The 13,690-nt window shown below is 59.4% G+C and overlaps 1 protein-coding gene across 2 annotated transcripts in view; it reads left to right on the top strand.

Moving 5' to 3' along the window:
- Positions 1 to 3: 3 nt before the first annotated feature.
- BICD2 (BICD cargo adaptor 2) overlaps positions 4 to 13,690 on the top strand; it is a 39,284-nt gene continuing 25,597 nt past the window's right edge. For both annotated transcript variants that reach the window (XM_072842439.1, XM_072842448.1), the window contains exon 1: positions 4 to 351. In XM_072842439.1, coding sequence (XP_072698540.1) covers positions 112 to 351 — 240 coding nt within the window. In that variant the 5' untranslated portion in view covers positions 4 to 111. The remainder of the gene's footprint in view (positions 352 to 13,690) is intronic.

Genomic DNA, 13,690 nt, shown 5'->3' on the forward strand with positions numbered 1-13,690 from the left:
GGCGCCGTCGGGCTGGGCGGCGGCGGCGGCGGCGGCAGCAGCAGCGGCGGCAGGGGTCGAGAACCCGGCCTGAGCTTCGCCGGCAGCAGCGCTAGCCGGCCGCTGGCCACCATGTCGGCGCCGTCGGAGGAGGAGGAGTACGCTCGGCTGGTGATGGAGGCGCAGCCCGAGTGGCTGCGTGCCGAAGTGAAGCGGCTGTCGCACGAGCTGGCCGAGACCACGCGCGAAAAGATCCAGGCGGCCGAGTACGGGCTGGCGGTGCTGGAGGAGAAGCACCAGCTCAAGCTGCAGTTCGAGGAGCTCGAGGTGGACTACGAGGCTATCCGCGGCGAGATGGAGCAGCTCAAGGAGGTGAGGCGGCCGGGCCGGGACCCCCCCCCCCTTCCCCGCCGAGCGGAGCCCCAACCCCGGGCCGGGCCGACCCCGGCCAGCCCTGCAGCCCCCCGGGGCATGGTGGACGGGCCTCGGCGGGCAGGGGCTGCGGGCGGGGCCGTGTGTGCTGCGGCTACAGGCCTCGGCACGGGGGGTGGGAGTGTGGGGGCGTGGGCTGCAGGCAGGGCCGCGGCGGGGGGAGGCCAGGGCTGGACCCGGTGGCCTGGGGGCAGGGCCGCGGCAGGCTGGCCTCCGGTGTGGTCGTCCACGACGGCCGGGATCCCCCGGTCCCCCCTGGGCGCAGCTCCGCCACGGCCCCCCGGTTACCTCTCCCGCCTACTTCCTGCCTCGGCTGCCTTGGCTGCCGTCCCAGGGCCGGCGACAGCTCGGTGGGTATTTATCCGCGGAGGAGCCTGTGTCTCCGCTGTCATTTCGGCCCCGGGCTGAGGCGGGACCCCAGGCTGTCCGTGAGCCCCTGGGGAGAGCTGGGCCAGCCTTCATGAAGTTCTGGTGACTTGAACGGCGGGGCTCTCCGGGGTCTCCCCGCTTTGCAGCCCTCTGGAGCGGGGAGAAGTTGCTTTGTGGGCGGAGCATCCAGGTTTGGATCCAGGCCCAGCTCCTTGCTGGTGTTGATTGTGAGCTGGAGCCTTGGCTTCTCCTGCTACAGCATTGCACCCCCCCCCCCCCCCAGCATCCAGAGTTGGTCTGAGGATTGTATGGTTGAAAAGGCGGGGCCCCTTCCCCACCTGACACTTCCCTTTTCCATGTGGCCCTTGGTCCTCGGTCTTGGGGTCCAGCACTCTTGCTGCCTCGCTGATGCCCACCTCCTGCCATGTCTGCTCCCAGGGGCCTCAGGTAGGCGCCTGTCCTATCCAGAGCCTCCCTGGTTCACTGAGGACACTGGTAGGATCCCCTTCTGAGAGTGAGGAGGAGAGCGTGTTTGCACAGGTGCTTGGATCTGTGCAAGGCAGAGCAGGTGTTGGGTTATTAGTATCAGGAAGCTGACTGACAGTGGGGCAGGGGACCCATGGCCCGTCACCTGTCAGCAGGTCTTGGTGCCTCCTCCGAGCCAGGTTTGGCTGACACTTTGTCTGCCAGAGGGGTGGCACCGGCCCTCCCACAAAGGCTCCATGGTAGTGGGGTGAGGGCACGCACCTGCAGTGGAGGGGGGCAGAGGGCTGTGAGAAGGTGGAGCAGGAGCACCTTGGGCCCTCCCCTCCCCCAGCCTGCTGAGCACCTCCCCACCCCCGCCCAGCCCCAAGCACAGTCCCTGTCTGTGTTCACAAGTTCACATTCATGTCCACTCAAAGAATGGACGGGGACGGACTGCAGCAGAGAACCAGTCCCCACGTGGGGGCCCTTCCGTCGTCAGCTCCTTGCTGTGACAGACACAAGTGTTTGACCAGCGCAGGAATGTTGGCTCTGTTTCGTGGGGTGTGTCTGGAGGGTGGGTCCCGGGGGAGGGGGGGTGTGGGAGGATGGTGTGCCAGTCTCCACATGCGCTCGTCCAGCACCTGCCTGCTTCCCTGGACGTCCCCTCCTAGCTGCTGCACGAGTGGGGCCCTGGGTCTCGGACACATGGCTCTACTGGCCTGCCCCTGTTCCCTCCCTCATCCCCCTGCTGTAGGTGAGGGGCACACCGAGCAGCCTAAATCCTGGCAGAAGCCCAGGAAGGCGCATCAGAGTGAGGCATGATGCGGGAAACTCAGCCGGGTCCCTCTCAGCTGTGCCAGCGCAGCCTCTCCTCAGTCAGTTTCATTGTAGTCGGGTCTGGCCTGGATTAACTCTTATTTTAAAAATTAAGATTTAAGGAGACAAATTTTGTTGAGTCTTTTTTTTTTTTTATCTTGTAGAGAGGTGAGCTTTTTTTGTTCTTTTAAAACAATTTCTGGAACTAAAGTTGTTTCAGTCACTGACAAATTGTATTTCAAACAGAGGTGTTTGTGCTCTTGCAGGTGGTCCCGTCTGGGGGGAGGGGAGCAGGCTGGTTGCTCACAGGTGAGTGACTTTGTGCTGGGGCTCAGGACAGGGAGGGGGCCATGTGGTGGCCGTGCAGCCTCTGTAACCTGGCAAGTGTGTGTCCTGACACCATGGTGTGTACGTGTGTATGTGTAGTGGGCCGGTACCTGCTGGCCCTTTGGGCCTAAGCATTTTGCTCGTGATTGAATGTGTCCTGATAAGGCCCAGGCCACCCTGAGTCCAACTGTCCCCTCCCTACTCTAGGGAGAGAGAACCAGTGGCCTGTGGTCAGCCGTGTGGTCAGCCATGTGTTTCCTGTCCTGAGTGGCCGTGTCCTCACCTCACTCTATCTGCCCTGCTGTGGACAAGGGGGCTGTTGTGCTGGGCTCAGGCAGGTACCCCAGGGGTGTGGGGGCTGGAGAGTGGGCCTCAGGCCAGGGCCCCAGGTGAATGTAGTCTCAGGGCAGGAGGGTGGGGTGTGGATACCCTCGCTGCCTTGGGGGCCACCCTGGGATCTCGTGTGTGCCATGTACTTGGGGCCCAGGATGCAGCAGGTGGAATTGGTGAGCTGTGGTTTGTCACGGGCTGGGCACGGTGCCCAGCATACAGTAAGTGCTTACTTAGTGCTTGCCATGCAGCATTGTCAGCTCCTTCCCTCCACTTCCCTTGGGCCTGCTGTCCCCATGGTCCCGTGTCCTGGGCGGCAGAGCCTGCTGCTGCCTGTGGCCCAGGGCCTGGCTTAGCCTGCCCTCAACCTCCACAGCCCTCCGCCTCCCACCCTGGAGGCCTGGGTGCTTCCCTCTGGACTCGCCTGAGCCTGCCTCCCCGAGTCCCTCTGGTCCTGCTGAGCTGAAGGGCCAGGGTGGAGCTGGTGGGGGCAGCTGCTGTCTCCGGCACTCAACTCCTTCCTTCTCTGTCTGCTCTCAGCGGATGGTGACAGTGAAGTGACGCCTAGGATGGGGTCCTCGGCACAGGGTTGCATTGGGCTCTTTGCTGGGAAGCTATGGATGTGGGTTGGATTCATCCGACGGAGGAGGATGCTGGGAACGCCTCCCTGTGCCCTACAGGCGGCTACAGCCCCCACACCAGCCCTTGGGGCCACCACCTCGTCATGTCCATCCTACAGCTGGGGAAACCAAGGCACAGAGTTGAGTTTTGCTCAGGGCTGTGAGCCTGTGTGACTGGTCCCTGTTCCTGCTGAGGACGGGGTGGTTAGAGGCCTCGTTGGGTGTTTGCATGGGGATCAGAGGAGCCCTGACTTGGCTGAAGCCTGTGGGGATGTTCTAGAGGGTGGAGCAGAGGCCTTGGGCTGGAGTCTTCTGGGGGACCCATGCCCTCCAGTGCTGGCTGCCTGGGGGTATGCGGGGTCCCTGGGGGTGCTGGCTGCCCTGCCCACGGGAGGCACTGGGTGTCCGAGGACAGGGACCACTCGGCCCTTGTGGCTGCGCTGCTAGATGTACCCACCTTGCTGCTTATGGAGCTGTGTCGAGCAGGAATTGGAGAGCAAACTGAAGGGCCCTCCCGTTGCCCTAAGTGCCAGGGTCCTGCGTGGCCCTCATGGCCCCTCCTGTCCCATCTGGTGGCTTGTGTGACAGAGCCACTTCCCAAGAGGAGGGGTGGGCAGGAGCCTCAGGGCTATGGCCCCAGCAGCGGGAGGTGCTGAAGTGACGTGGGCCCAGCGTCTGCCTGGCTTCAGGAGGGGTGGACCGGAGAGCCGGGTGCCCCTCACCCACGTCTCTGCCTGCCAGGCGGGGCAGGTTCCTGTGGTCCGGGCAGGGAGCCGGCACCCCTGGAGGGCACGGGTAGGTGCACATGGGCTTGCTGGGCATCCTGGCCCTTCCTGTGAGGCAGGAGGACCTTCTGTCCTGTTCGTGAATCGCTTCTCCACATTGGTGCACCAGGTGACGTGCTGCTGCACGCATTGGGGTGCAGAGAGACTTGCTTCTCCTTAGTACTGTGGAGTGCCTGGTGGGCAGGGGCCACCAGGGGCTTGCAGGCTCTGCCCTGAGGGGGACCAGCGCCGCGTTGCTCAGGCAGGTGGCGGCAGGGAGGTCTGGGGCCCGGCCTCCTTTGTAGACCATAAATCACTGTGAGCCAAGCGGGCGCAGGATAGGCAGTGTGTGCTGGGGCGTGGGGTGGCAGTCGTGGGAGGAGAGAAGCTGGGCCCATCACGGCTGTGGAGGCCCCGCAGTGTCACGCTTGGGCTGTGGGCAAGCAGGCTTCGCTGTCGTGCAGAGCCCTGGTTTCCGCCAGTTCGGAGGACGCTGTGCACTTCCACTCCTGGCGCTGTGTCCATGGACTCGGTCGTGGTGAAGGCAGTTGTCTGCCTCGTGCCCCTGCTGCAGAGGACATCCCGGGCAGAGCCCGGGCAGAGGGATGCATGCGGCTCGCCCTCGGGGTCTCTTGCCTGCGGCTCCGGCTCCAGCAGCCTCTTCCTGGGCCTAGCTTCTCTGGAAGGAGGAACTCTTTTTTAATAAAATGTAAGTTAAATGTTTGATAGCCCTCAGGTAAATCTTCACACCTGGCAACATTAACAGCCCCTTAGCATCATCACAATCCCCTCAGGTGCAGTCAGTGGTGGGACTTCCTGTATGGCCCTGAGATGTTGTGGTGCCGGCGCCCTGCTGGTGTCAGGAGCCAAGCAGGGTCCTCTGGATGCCCGTCCTGGGGCCCCCAACTGCCTCCCGTCTCCCTGGAGCCCCACGCTTGTCTTTCTGTTCCTTTTTCTTCTTTACAAAGTTGGCAGGACTGTGCCCTCAGCCAGCGCTGGCCTGGCTCGCTGGGCAGTTGTGGCCTGTCCGGCACGTTCGTCAGACTGGCCTTGTGCACCCCACCTGCCCGCCAGTGCTCATGAGCACCCAGGGTGTGCCCTGACTGATGCACAGAGATGCCAGCTCCCTGTAACCCAGCACAGTGGGGCCATGCTTGTCCCCATTCCACGGGTGTGGGCCTGTGGTGGGGGAGCCCACAGCCCAGCTGTATGTCAGCCAAGCTTGATGTGACCCCCCACGGTCCCCTCCCTAGGCCTCAGTCTCCTTGTTTGAGGTCAGCGCATCCCTGAAGTCCTGGCAGTCATGGCGTGGGGAGGGCCCTGGGACCTGTCGTGTGCTGCCTGGGGTTCCCTGGGCCCTCCTCTCTCCTTCCCCCTCGCACCCCAGCCCATATGTCCTACCGGAGTCCTGCTTGTTCAGCCACCTGGGGGTCCCCCAAAGGTCCTAGTACTGTGACCCGGGGTGCTCAGAGGGAATGTCGGCCCTGGACGGAGCAGGGCTGAGCCAGGCAGGCTGTGTGCTGTCCCCCTGGCACTTGCTGCAGAGACTTACCCAGATTAGGGAGGGCAGCCCCCCAGAAGTCCCCAAGCCAGTTCTCATCAACACCCATGTCCCTTTACCATCGTGGCCAGCGTGGTGACACAGTCCGTTCTGCGACAACAACCTGCTTTGAAAATGCGAATTTGTTCCAGAAATGGGTGATGTTTGAGGAACAGTAGGGGCTGGTGGGAGTTCAGCCTTCGCTCATGTGCAGTCTTGTCCCCGGAAAACAGCAGCTGTCCTTTTCCTGCTGCAGGACCCAATGTGGGGTCCCACGGGACAGACCTCACTTATCCTCAGACTCTTCCTGGTTGGGTAGTTCCTCAGGCTTCCTTTGTTTGTGGTGACCTTGACAGCTTTGAGGGATGCCAGGCAGGTGTTTTGCTGGATGTCCCTCAGCTGGGATTTCTCATGGTTGGGATGGGGTGATGGGTTTCTGGGAGGAGGGCTGCAGGAGTGAGGTGCTCTTCTCACCCCATGCCTGGCTGGGGGTGTCAAGTCTCCACAGCCAGGGCGCCCCCCCCCCCTTCCAGAGCCCTCCTGGCCGGAAGCTTCTACATATCTGAGTGGGAGACCCGTCTCTTCCCATTCATTTAGGGACCCGTTTCCTGGTTTATATTGCTGTTGGCCCACAGGTACTTTGTGATGTTTGTGTTATGATCCAGTAGCTGCTCTACTTTGTTTTTTTTTTTTTTTTTTTTTTTTATGATAGTCACACAGAGAGAGAGAGAGAGGCAGAGACACAGGCAGAGAGAGAAGCAGGCTCCATGCACCGGGAGCCCGATGTGGGATTCGATCCCGGGTCTTCAGGATCGCGCCTTGGGCCAAAGGCAGGCGTTAAACCGCTGTGCCACCCAGGGATCCCTGCTCTACTTTGTTGTCCACTTGTTCAGCTTCGGCCCCTGGCACTCTCCCGTCTGTCCTGCACCCGGTGGACGTACTCATGGTCGTGATTGTTCCGTTGCTCCGTCCCTCCCTCCTTCTCTCTGGTTCTGCAAGGTGCTCCAGTCCTGGGTGCTGGTGCTGGGTGCTGCTGACCTGGAGCACAATGCCTCTATGCCTTTGGTCCTCTACACTCTGCTTATTGCCAAGTCAGTTGCTTGAGCCAGCACCGTGTCCCCTGTCCCCTTCGGTGAGATGGCTTCATCCATCTGAAGTACAGGTAGATTGTTTAAGCACGTTCTGCATTCCTTCCCAGAGTCCCCCAACCTTCTAAATGATATTTTAAAGTTTGCACACATTTTTTCCATGGATGTAACCACAGTTTGTTTATCCATTGAAGCCGGGCATCTTGGTCACTTCCAGTTTTGCACGATTACTGGCTGGCAAAGCTGCTGTAATCGTCCGTGTGCAGGTGTTTGGGTCAACACCTGGGCATGTAGTTGCTGTGTGGAATATGCTCAGTTGTGCAGGAGACCACCAGTCTCCTCGGAATGGCTGTGCCAGCCAGTGTCCCACAGCCTGACTGCACGTGCCTGCTGTTCTGCATCCTCACCAGCGCTGGGCATCGTCAGTGCTCCAGGGTTTAGCCACTCCAGTAAGCGCGAGTTGCATCTTACTGCCACTTCCCTGATGACACCAGATGCGCAGCAGCGTGTCGCAGGCTTGTTGGCCATCTGTGTGTCCCTGGTAAGGTATAGCTCTCATTTTTTGCTATTTTGAAAACTGAGTTGTTTCTTACTGTTTAAGGACACAAGTCCTCGTTTGCAGGTCATTTCTCCCAGTCTGCAGCTGGTCTTTTTTTCTCTCAAAACCACGTCTGGAGTGGTTTTAATTTTTGTGTCCTTTTGCTTTTGTGGGTTGTGCTCTCAGTGCTAAGATTTGCATCACTAAACCCAAGATCACACCGACTCCTCTGCTGCATTTTTCTCTGGAAGCTCTGAGGTTTGCCTTTTATGTTTAGGTCAGGCCCAGACTTGCTTTTTTGCGTGGGGTCTCTGATTATTGAAGAGACTAGACTGATTTTTGCTCTGTTGTGTTTCCTGTGCTCCTCTGCAAGGTCCAATCGCCATGGATGGGCCTATTCAGTTGCTTCGTTGTGTCCATCGATCTGTGCAGTTATCTCACTGTCTTGATTGTGTGTTACTGGTTTTATCAGGTGTCCATCCTTTAGAGTGTCCCCTGAGCCGTGGGGATGTGTGTGTGCCTCTGCATGCCCCGGTCTTCAGCTCATGAGGTTGCTCATGGTCTCTTGTCAGTTTAGGGTAATCCTTTATTAGATCTTGACAGAAAGCAAGAGAATGCACGTGGTTATAAAGCAAAATAACCAGCACCTCTCTGTGTCCTTGTGCCCTTGTCTTTGAAGGCTGCCACAGGACAGCGTCTTCATGGGATTTTCCTTCCCTTTGGGTCCCACTCAGTGAGAGTTGACTTTACTCCTGATAAACCAGCCCAGTGATCAGCTTACTAGCCTGTGCACTTGACCCAGGCAGTAGTTGGGAAGAGTGTGGAGTAGCCAGTGGCTGGACCTGACACCTGTTCCTCCAGGTGTCCCACGGGCTACTTGCCCCACGGGCTGCTCGCTCTCTCCAGAAGGGTGACATACACACACCTGTTGGGGTTTGGTGCCACCGCTGTCATTCATGTGGCCACCACCCCCTGGAAACCTCTTTCCAGCCCATTAGGCCCCTAGGTCTGGCCCCTCCTTGGGTGCCGGTGCCGGGCTCCACCCTGAGCCTGCTCCTCATCTTCACTGGCCTTGAGACAGGTCTTCAGGAACGCCCTGCATTTATGGTTAGCCCAGGCGGGGCTCGCACATGCTCTGGCTGCCCAGCACACATCTTTCCCTGTGCTCTGTGGAGTGCCTCACTTCCACACTCACGGTTGTGATTATTCCGTTGCTCCGTCCCTCCTTCCTTCTCTTTGGTGCTACAGGGTGCTCCAGTCCTGGGTGCTGGTGCTGGGTGCTGCTGACCTGGAGCACAATGCCTCTATGCTTTTGGTCCTCTACACTCTGCTTATTGCCAAGTCAGTTGCTTGAGCCAGCACCGTGTCCCCTGTCCCCTTCGGTGAGGTGGCTTCATCCATCTGAAGTACAGGTAGATTGTTTAAGCACGTTCTGCATTCCTTCCAAGGGTCCCCCAACCTTCTAAATGATATTTTAAAGTTTGCACACATTTTTCCATGGATGTAGCCACAGTTTGTTCATCCATTGAAGCCGGGCATCTTGGTCACTTCTAGTTTTGCACGATTACTGGCTGGCAAAGCTGCTGTAATCGTCTGTGTGCAGGTGTTTGGGTCAAGCACCTGTGCTTGCACCAGCTCAGGTCTGGAATGCCTCCCTATTTTTAGGACCTAGTTGTGGCCATGGATCTTGGAGAAGCCAGAGGAGCAGGGCAGTGGGCTGAAGTTGGGGTGGCTGCTGCATGTGAGCCATGCTGGTGCTGTTGTCACAGGCTGTACAATGGTCCCCAGCATCTTGGAGGGTGAGGGTGGCTCGTGTGCATGTATGTGTGTCACAGCACAGGAGGGCCCTGCCAGCCTTACCCCTCTGCCCAGTCCCAAGGTGTGTGGCATGGAGGGTGAGGCTGTGTCCCCATGTGGAGCAGTGTCCTCTCTCCTTAGGCGTGGGAGCCCCTCGTGGCCAGTGATCCTGCATTGGTTCCTTGGGGGCACCTGGGGCCAACCCTGCCGGTGACCATGACAGAGAGCCAGGTGTGGGGGGTACTCACCCTTGAGGCCTACTGTGTCCCTCTGGCCAAAGCCGTAGACCATCTGTCCCAAGGTTGCAGAACCCTGGGTCCCGAGGTGGAAGCTCTGCCCACTGGCTGACCCTGTGGCTTGCTGGGTGTCCCTTGTACATGGGGCTCATCATGGAGATGCTCAGATTCCCAGTGCAGACTGCTCTCCTGGTATTTCTAGGCCAAGCCGTCCTGGGGGCTTGGGGCAGATGGCCACTGGACCACTGCCCTTCCTGCCATGGCTGCAAGCTGTTGAATGAGGTTTGTGTTGGGCGCCCAGCTGCTGCAGGAACACAGGGGCTTGTCCCCTGGCGCTAGGACTGGCCTCTAGGTCCCCGGGTGGTAGAGCCAGGGTCCCAGGGGACCGTCGCCAGCCCTGGGGCTCAGCTGGCCAGGAGCCTGCCTGCTGACACTGAGGCAATTAGGGTGTAATCTTCTCTAAATGCACCCGATTCTGGCTAAATCCCTCCCGCCCAGGAGTGGATTCCCAGTGTTCTAAAAGCAGCTTAATGTTTGGACGCTGCCCAGGGCAGCTGGGGTGCGTGGTTGGCGATGGGACAAATGTGGGCGGGTGGGGGGTGACATCCATCCGAGGCAGCCACGTTCTGTTCCCATGTGGGTGTCTGTCCTCAGTCTGGTTTGTCTGACCCCCACAACCAGTGTATGGGTGCTCCAAGGGAGAACTGAGGCCAGAAGCGACCCAGTGGGAGGATGGGTTGATGGGGGCAGATGTCACACATGGACTGCCTGGGATGGGAGGGGTCCCTGGTCAGCCAGGCAGAGTTTGTGTGAGTGTGCATACAGCCCCCCCCCCCCCCCCCGCCCTCCAGCTGCCCTGGAACCCACAGTAGACTGTAACAGGCCCCTCACCAGCCATCCCAGCTGACCTGCTAGCACCTGTCTATTCACTGGCCTGTAGTCCCCACCCACCCACCCACTTCTGGTATGGGCCCCCCACCCCGCAGTGTCCCCATGTCTAACCTGTTCTTCATCCGTAGGCATTTACTGAGCATCTGCCACTTGCCAGGCACGGGCGCCCTGACCCCACCGAGGAGGTACTGCCGGGCACAGGTGCCCTGACCTCACCGGGGGGGGGGTGCCCACCAGCCGCTGGGCATGGGCGCCCTGATCCCACCGAGGGGGTGCCCACCAGCTGCCGGGCACGGGCACCCTGACCCCACTGAGGTGGTGCCCACTAGCCACTGGGCACGGGTGCCCTGGGCCCACTGGTGTTTGTGTTCCCGTAGGCCAGGTCTCCCTCCCTCCTACCCAGCCCACACGGTGTATGTGGGGGTTTGGGTGCCCCCTCCCCAGCTATGTCCTCTGTGACCTGGAATGTTAAGAGTGCTGGCCTTAGGCTGCTGTTGGACTGGAAGGTCCCAGGGTGGGGCTCACTGCACTTGAGCCCTGCCCTCACCCCAGCCGCCACATAGACCCTGCTGATACCCTGGCTCTGAGAGGTGGCTAGTGGGGACCCTGCAAGGGTGTCACAGGCCTCTGGGTTCTGTCCTTGTATGGGAGCTTGGCCCCCCCTTCTGTTGTTTCTCTCTCTGGGGCTCCCGGAAGCTGCTCAGGCTGGCTGTCTGGTCTCCCACTTGTTGGGATTCACTAAATGCTTCTTCCAGTGGTGGACTGCATTAGTCAGGGTCTGATCTCCCTCTGATCTCATAGGATGGAAGAGTCCAGAGCGACTCTAGCTGCTGTCCACAAGATTGTGTCCTGTAAGCCATCTTGTTTCTGACATTGGTGTGTAGCTCACCTGTGAGGAGACAGAGTAGTTTGTGTTCCCATGGCTGCCCCGGCAGGAGGGTCACCAGCGGGGGCCATCCACCCTGCCTGGCCCCAGCAGCCCTGCTGGCCCTTGGCAGGGTTAGCTTGTCTGTCCACTGTGGGCTTTCTGCCTGAGCAAGGTGCCAGGTAGTTATCAGGGCCACCAGCACCTGCCCCTGGGGGTGTCGGAGTCACTGGTGTGCCAGGTTCTCTGCACCTGTGCTCTTACCTCTTCCAATAGACTACACAGATAGCCCCACCTGGTCCCCTGGGACCAGGCCCTCCTCAGGCTCTGCTGCTTCCATGACCCAGCGCCTGGGTGCAGGGCTGTGTGCTAGGAGGAGATAATCTCCTCCTGAGAAGTGGGGCTGAGGACCAGTGTGACCAGCCCCAGCCAGATCTGGGGATTAATGGTCGCTGCCCTGGAGAACTGCAGCATTCCAGGCCCAAGCCCCTGAGATGGGAAGGGCCACCTAGCAGGTGAGCCTGCACCTGTGAATGCATGTTTCTGGCTCCCCAAGTGATTTGAGTCAAGGCTATCATCGGGGCCAGGTGATGGTTGTGCCTTCCCAGGCAGTGCCACCTGGGACATGACAGGGAGTCAGTTGCTCTGAGTCTGCTTCCCCCCCCCCCCCCCCCCCCCCCCCGTGCAAGGAGGTGTTTCCCATGAGATAGAAGCTGATGGGCCCCCGTTGGCACAGACTGTGAGGTGCTCAGGCTCCCAGGCCTCTCCATCTGTGGCAGCTCCTTCCTAGACAGAAGCTGGAAGGGAGCAGAGCCACTGTGCTGAGCGGGGCTGGGGGCAGGGCTTTGGAGCCACCCTGTTCCAGGTGCTACGTGAGCACCATGTCCTTGGGCCTCCCTCGGGGATGTCTGTCCTGGACGCTTACTGGCTGCAGTACTTTTCTTGGCCCCTGCCCCAAGCCTTTGTCGCCTGGCCATTCGGAGGCAGTCCTTTGTGAAGAGCCTGTTGGGGACCCTCACCAAGGTTTCTGTAACGTGTCTGCCTTTCTCTTACTGATGCATTGGAGTTTGTAGTGGTCTGGGTACAGGTCCTCCTGTCATCGGGCCGTGAGTGGTTCTGATGCTGGCACAGAGGGAGGAGCGGCCAAGGGTTGAGGTGGCCCAGTGGTCCCCTGCCGTGGACAGCTGAGGCCTCCTCCCCTGGGGCCTTACTTTCTTCCTCCAAAAAGACATGAGGTGGAATCCTCCTGAGGACTTTGAGACTGGTGTTAAGGGAGATGATATGGCAAAGGCATGTTAGTGAGGACTGGTGGCCAGTGTTGTCAGTGTTTGGGTCTTTAACAGGAGGGGCCCTCACGCCCATGGGACAGTGCATCAAAGACCGAGGCAAGTGTTGATGATGATGTGGGGACATCAGAACCTACCCTTGGCTGGTGGAAAGTGGTATGGTGAGACAGCCTTGGCAGACAGTGTGGCGGTTCCCTGGGGCGTTAAACACAGAGTTAGCGTTGCTCCTATGTGTGTACCCATGAACACAGACGCCGCGTGAGTGTTAACAGCCACATCATCCCAGGCAGCCCCGAGGTGAAGCGCTGGTACCCGCCCCTCGTGCACCATCCTTGGAACGTGATGCCCCGTGAGAGGCAGGGTACAGGGGTCATGTCGGGTAAAGTTTGCCCTCCGTGAGAGGTCCTGAATGGGCAAACCTGCGGACACAGAAAGGACACTGGTGGTTTTGGAGTTGGGGCAGGGGAGCTAGGGGGTGACCGCTAGTGGGTGAGGAGAGCGTGGAAGTCATGTTGGTGGTGGCTGCACCCCTCGGGGAATATACTGAAATACCCGGAATCATACCCATTGACAGAGTAAGTATGATGGTACATGGATCATACCTTTCAGTCGTCTTAGGAGGCACAGGGGAGTCCTGCTTGCTAACGGTCAGCGTAAAGTTCACCATGCTCTACAGTGACCCCGGATGGTCGGGGCAGCTTCCTCCAGTCTCATGGAGGTGCTGCCTGTGGCGTGGTGCATGCTCCCCATGACCCTGTGGCACTCACACCTCTCATCAGAGTTGTCCTTTCCTACGACTAAGTCTTGTGTTTCTAGGTGAAGTAGCATCCAAGGGTTAAGGTTTTCTGCTGTTGGAATTATACATCAATTGTCCCTGTTAGGTGCTCCTCAGCAGTTTACCTGGGGAGGGTTGGGGATTTCCTGGGGCTGCTCCTCCGTGCGCTTCCAAAGTAAAGCCATCCACTTGCATCCTTGCCTCTCTGACCCAGGACAGATTCCCTGGCCTTGTCCTTTTTAGGGCCAGGACCCCAGGGCCTGTCCACTATCTTTACATCTTCCCCGGGTGGACTTACCTCGGCTCAGGTGCTCGTGTTAGGATGTAAAGACAGTGACCACGTGCATTCTTGCAGAGGTTTGCTGGAGACGCCACCAATCGTACTGAGTGTGCCTTCGTGCGGCTGCTCTCTAATTTCCCTTTCGCACGTCAGTTTGGCTGTGGCAGGAATGTCTGTAGCTCACCTTGCATTGCACTGCATGGCCGACTTCTAGCAGGCTTGCTGAAGCTGACCCTTCAGGTAGCCCATCTGTGTCTTTGTAACTGAATGGTGTTGATGCCGCTGGATTGGC

This window comes from Canis lupus, chromosome 1, assembly GCF_048164855.1.
Source record: "Canis lupus baileyi chromosome 1, mCanLup2.hap1, whole genome shotgun sequence".
Classification (NCBI taxonomy): domain Eukaryota; kingdom Metazoa; phylum Chordata; class Mammalia; order Carnivora; family Canidae; genus Canis; species Canis lupus.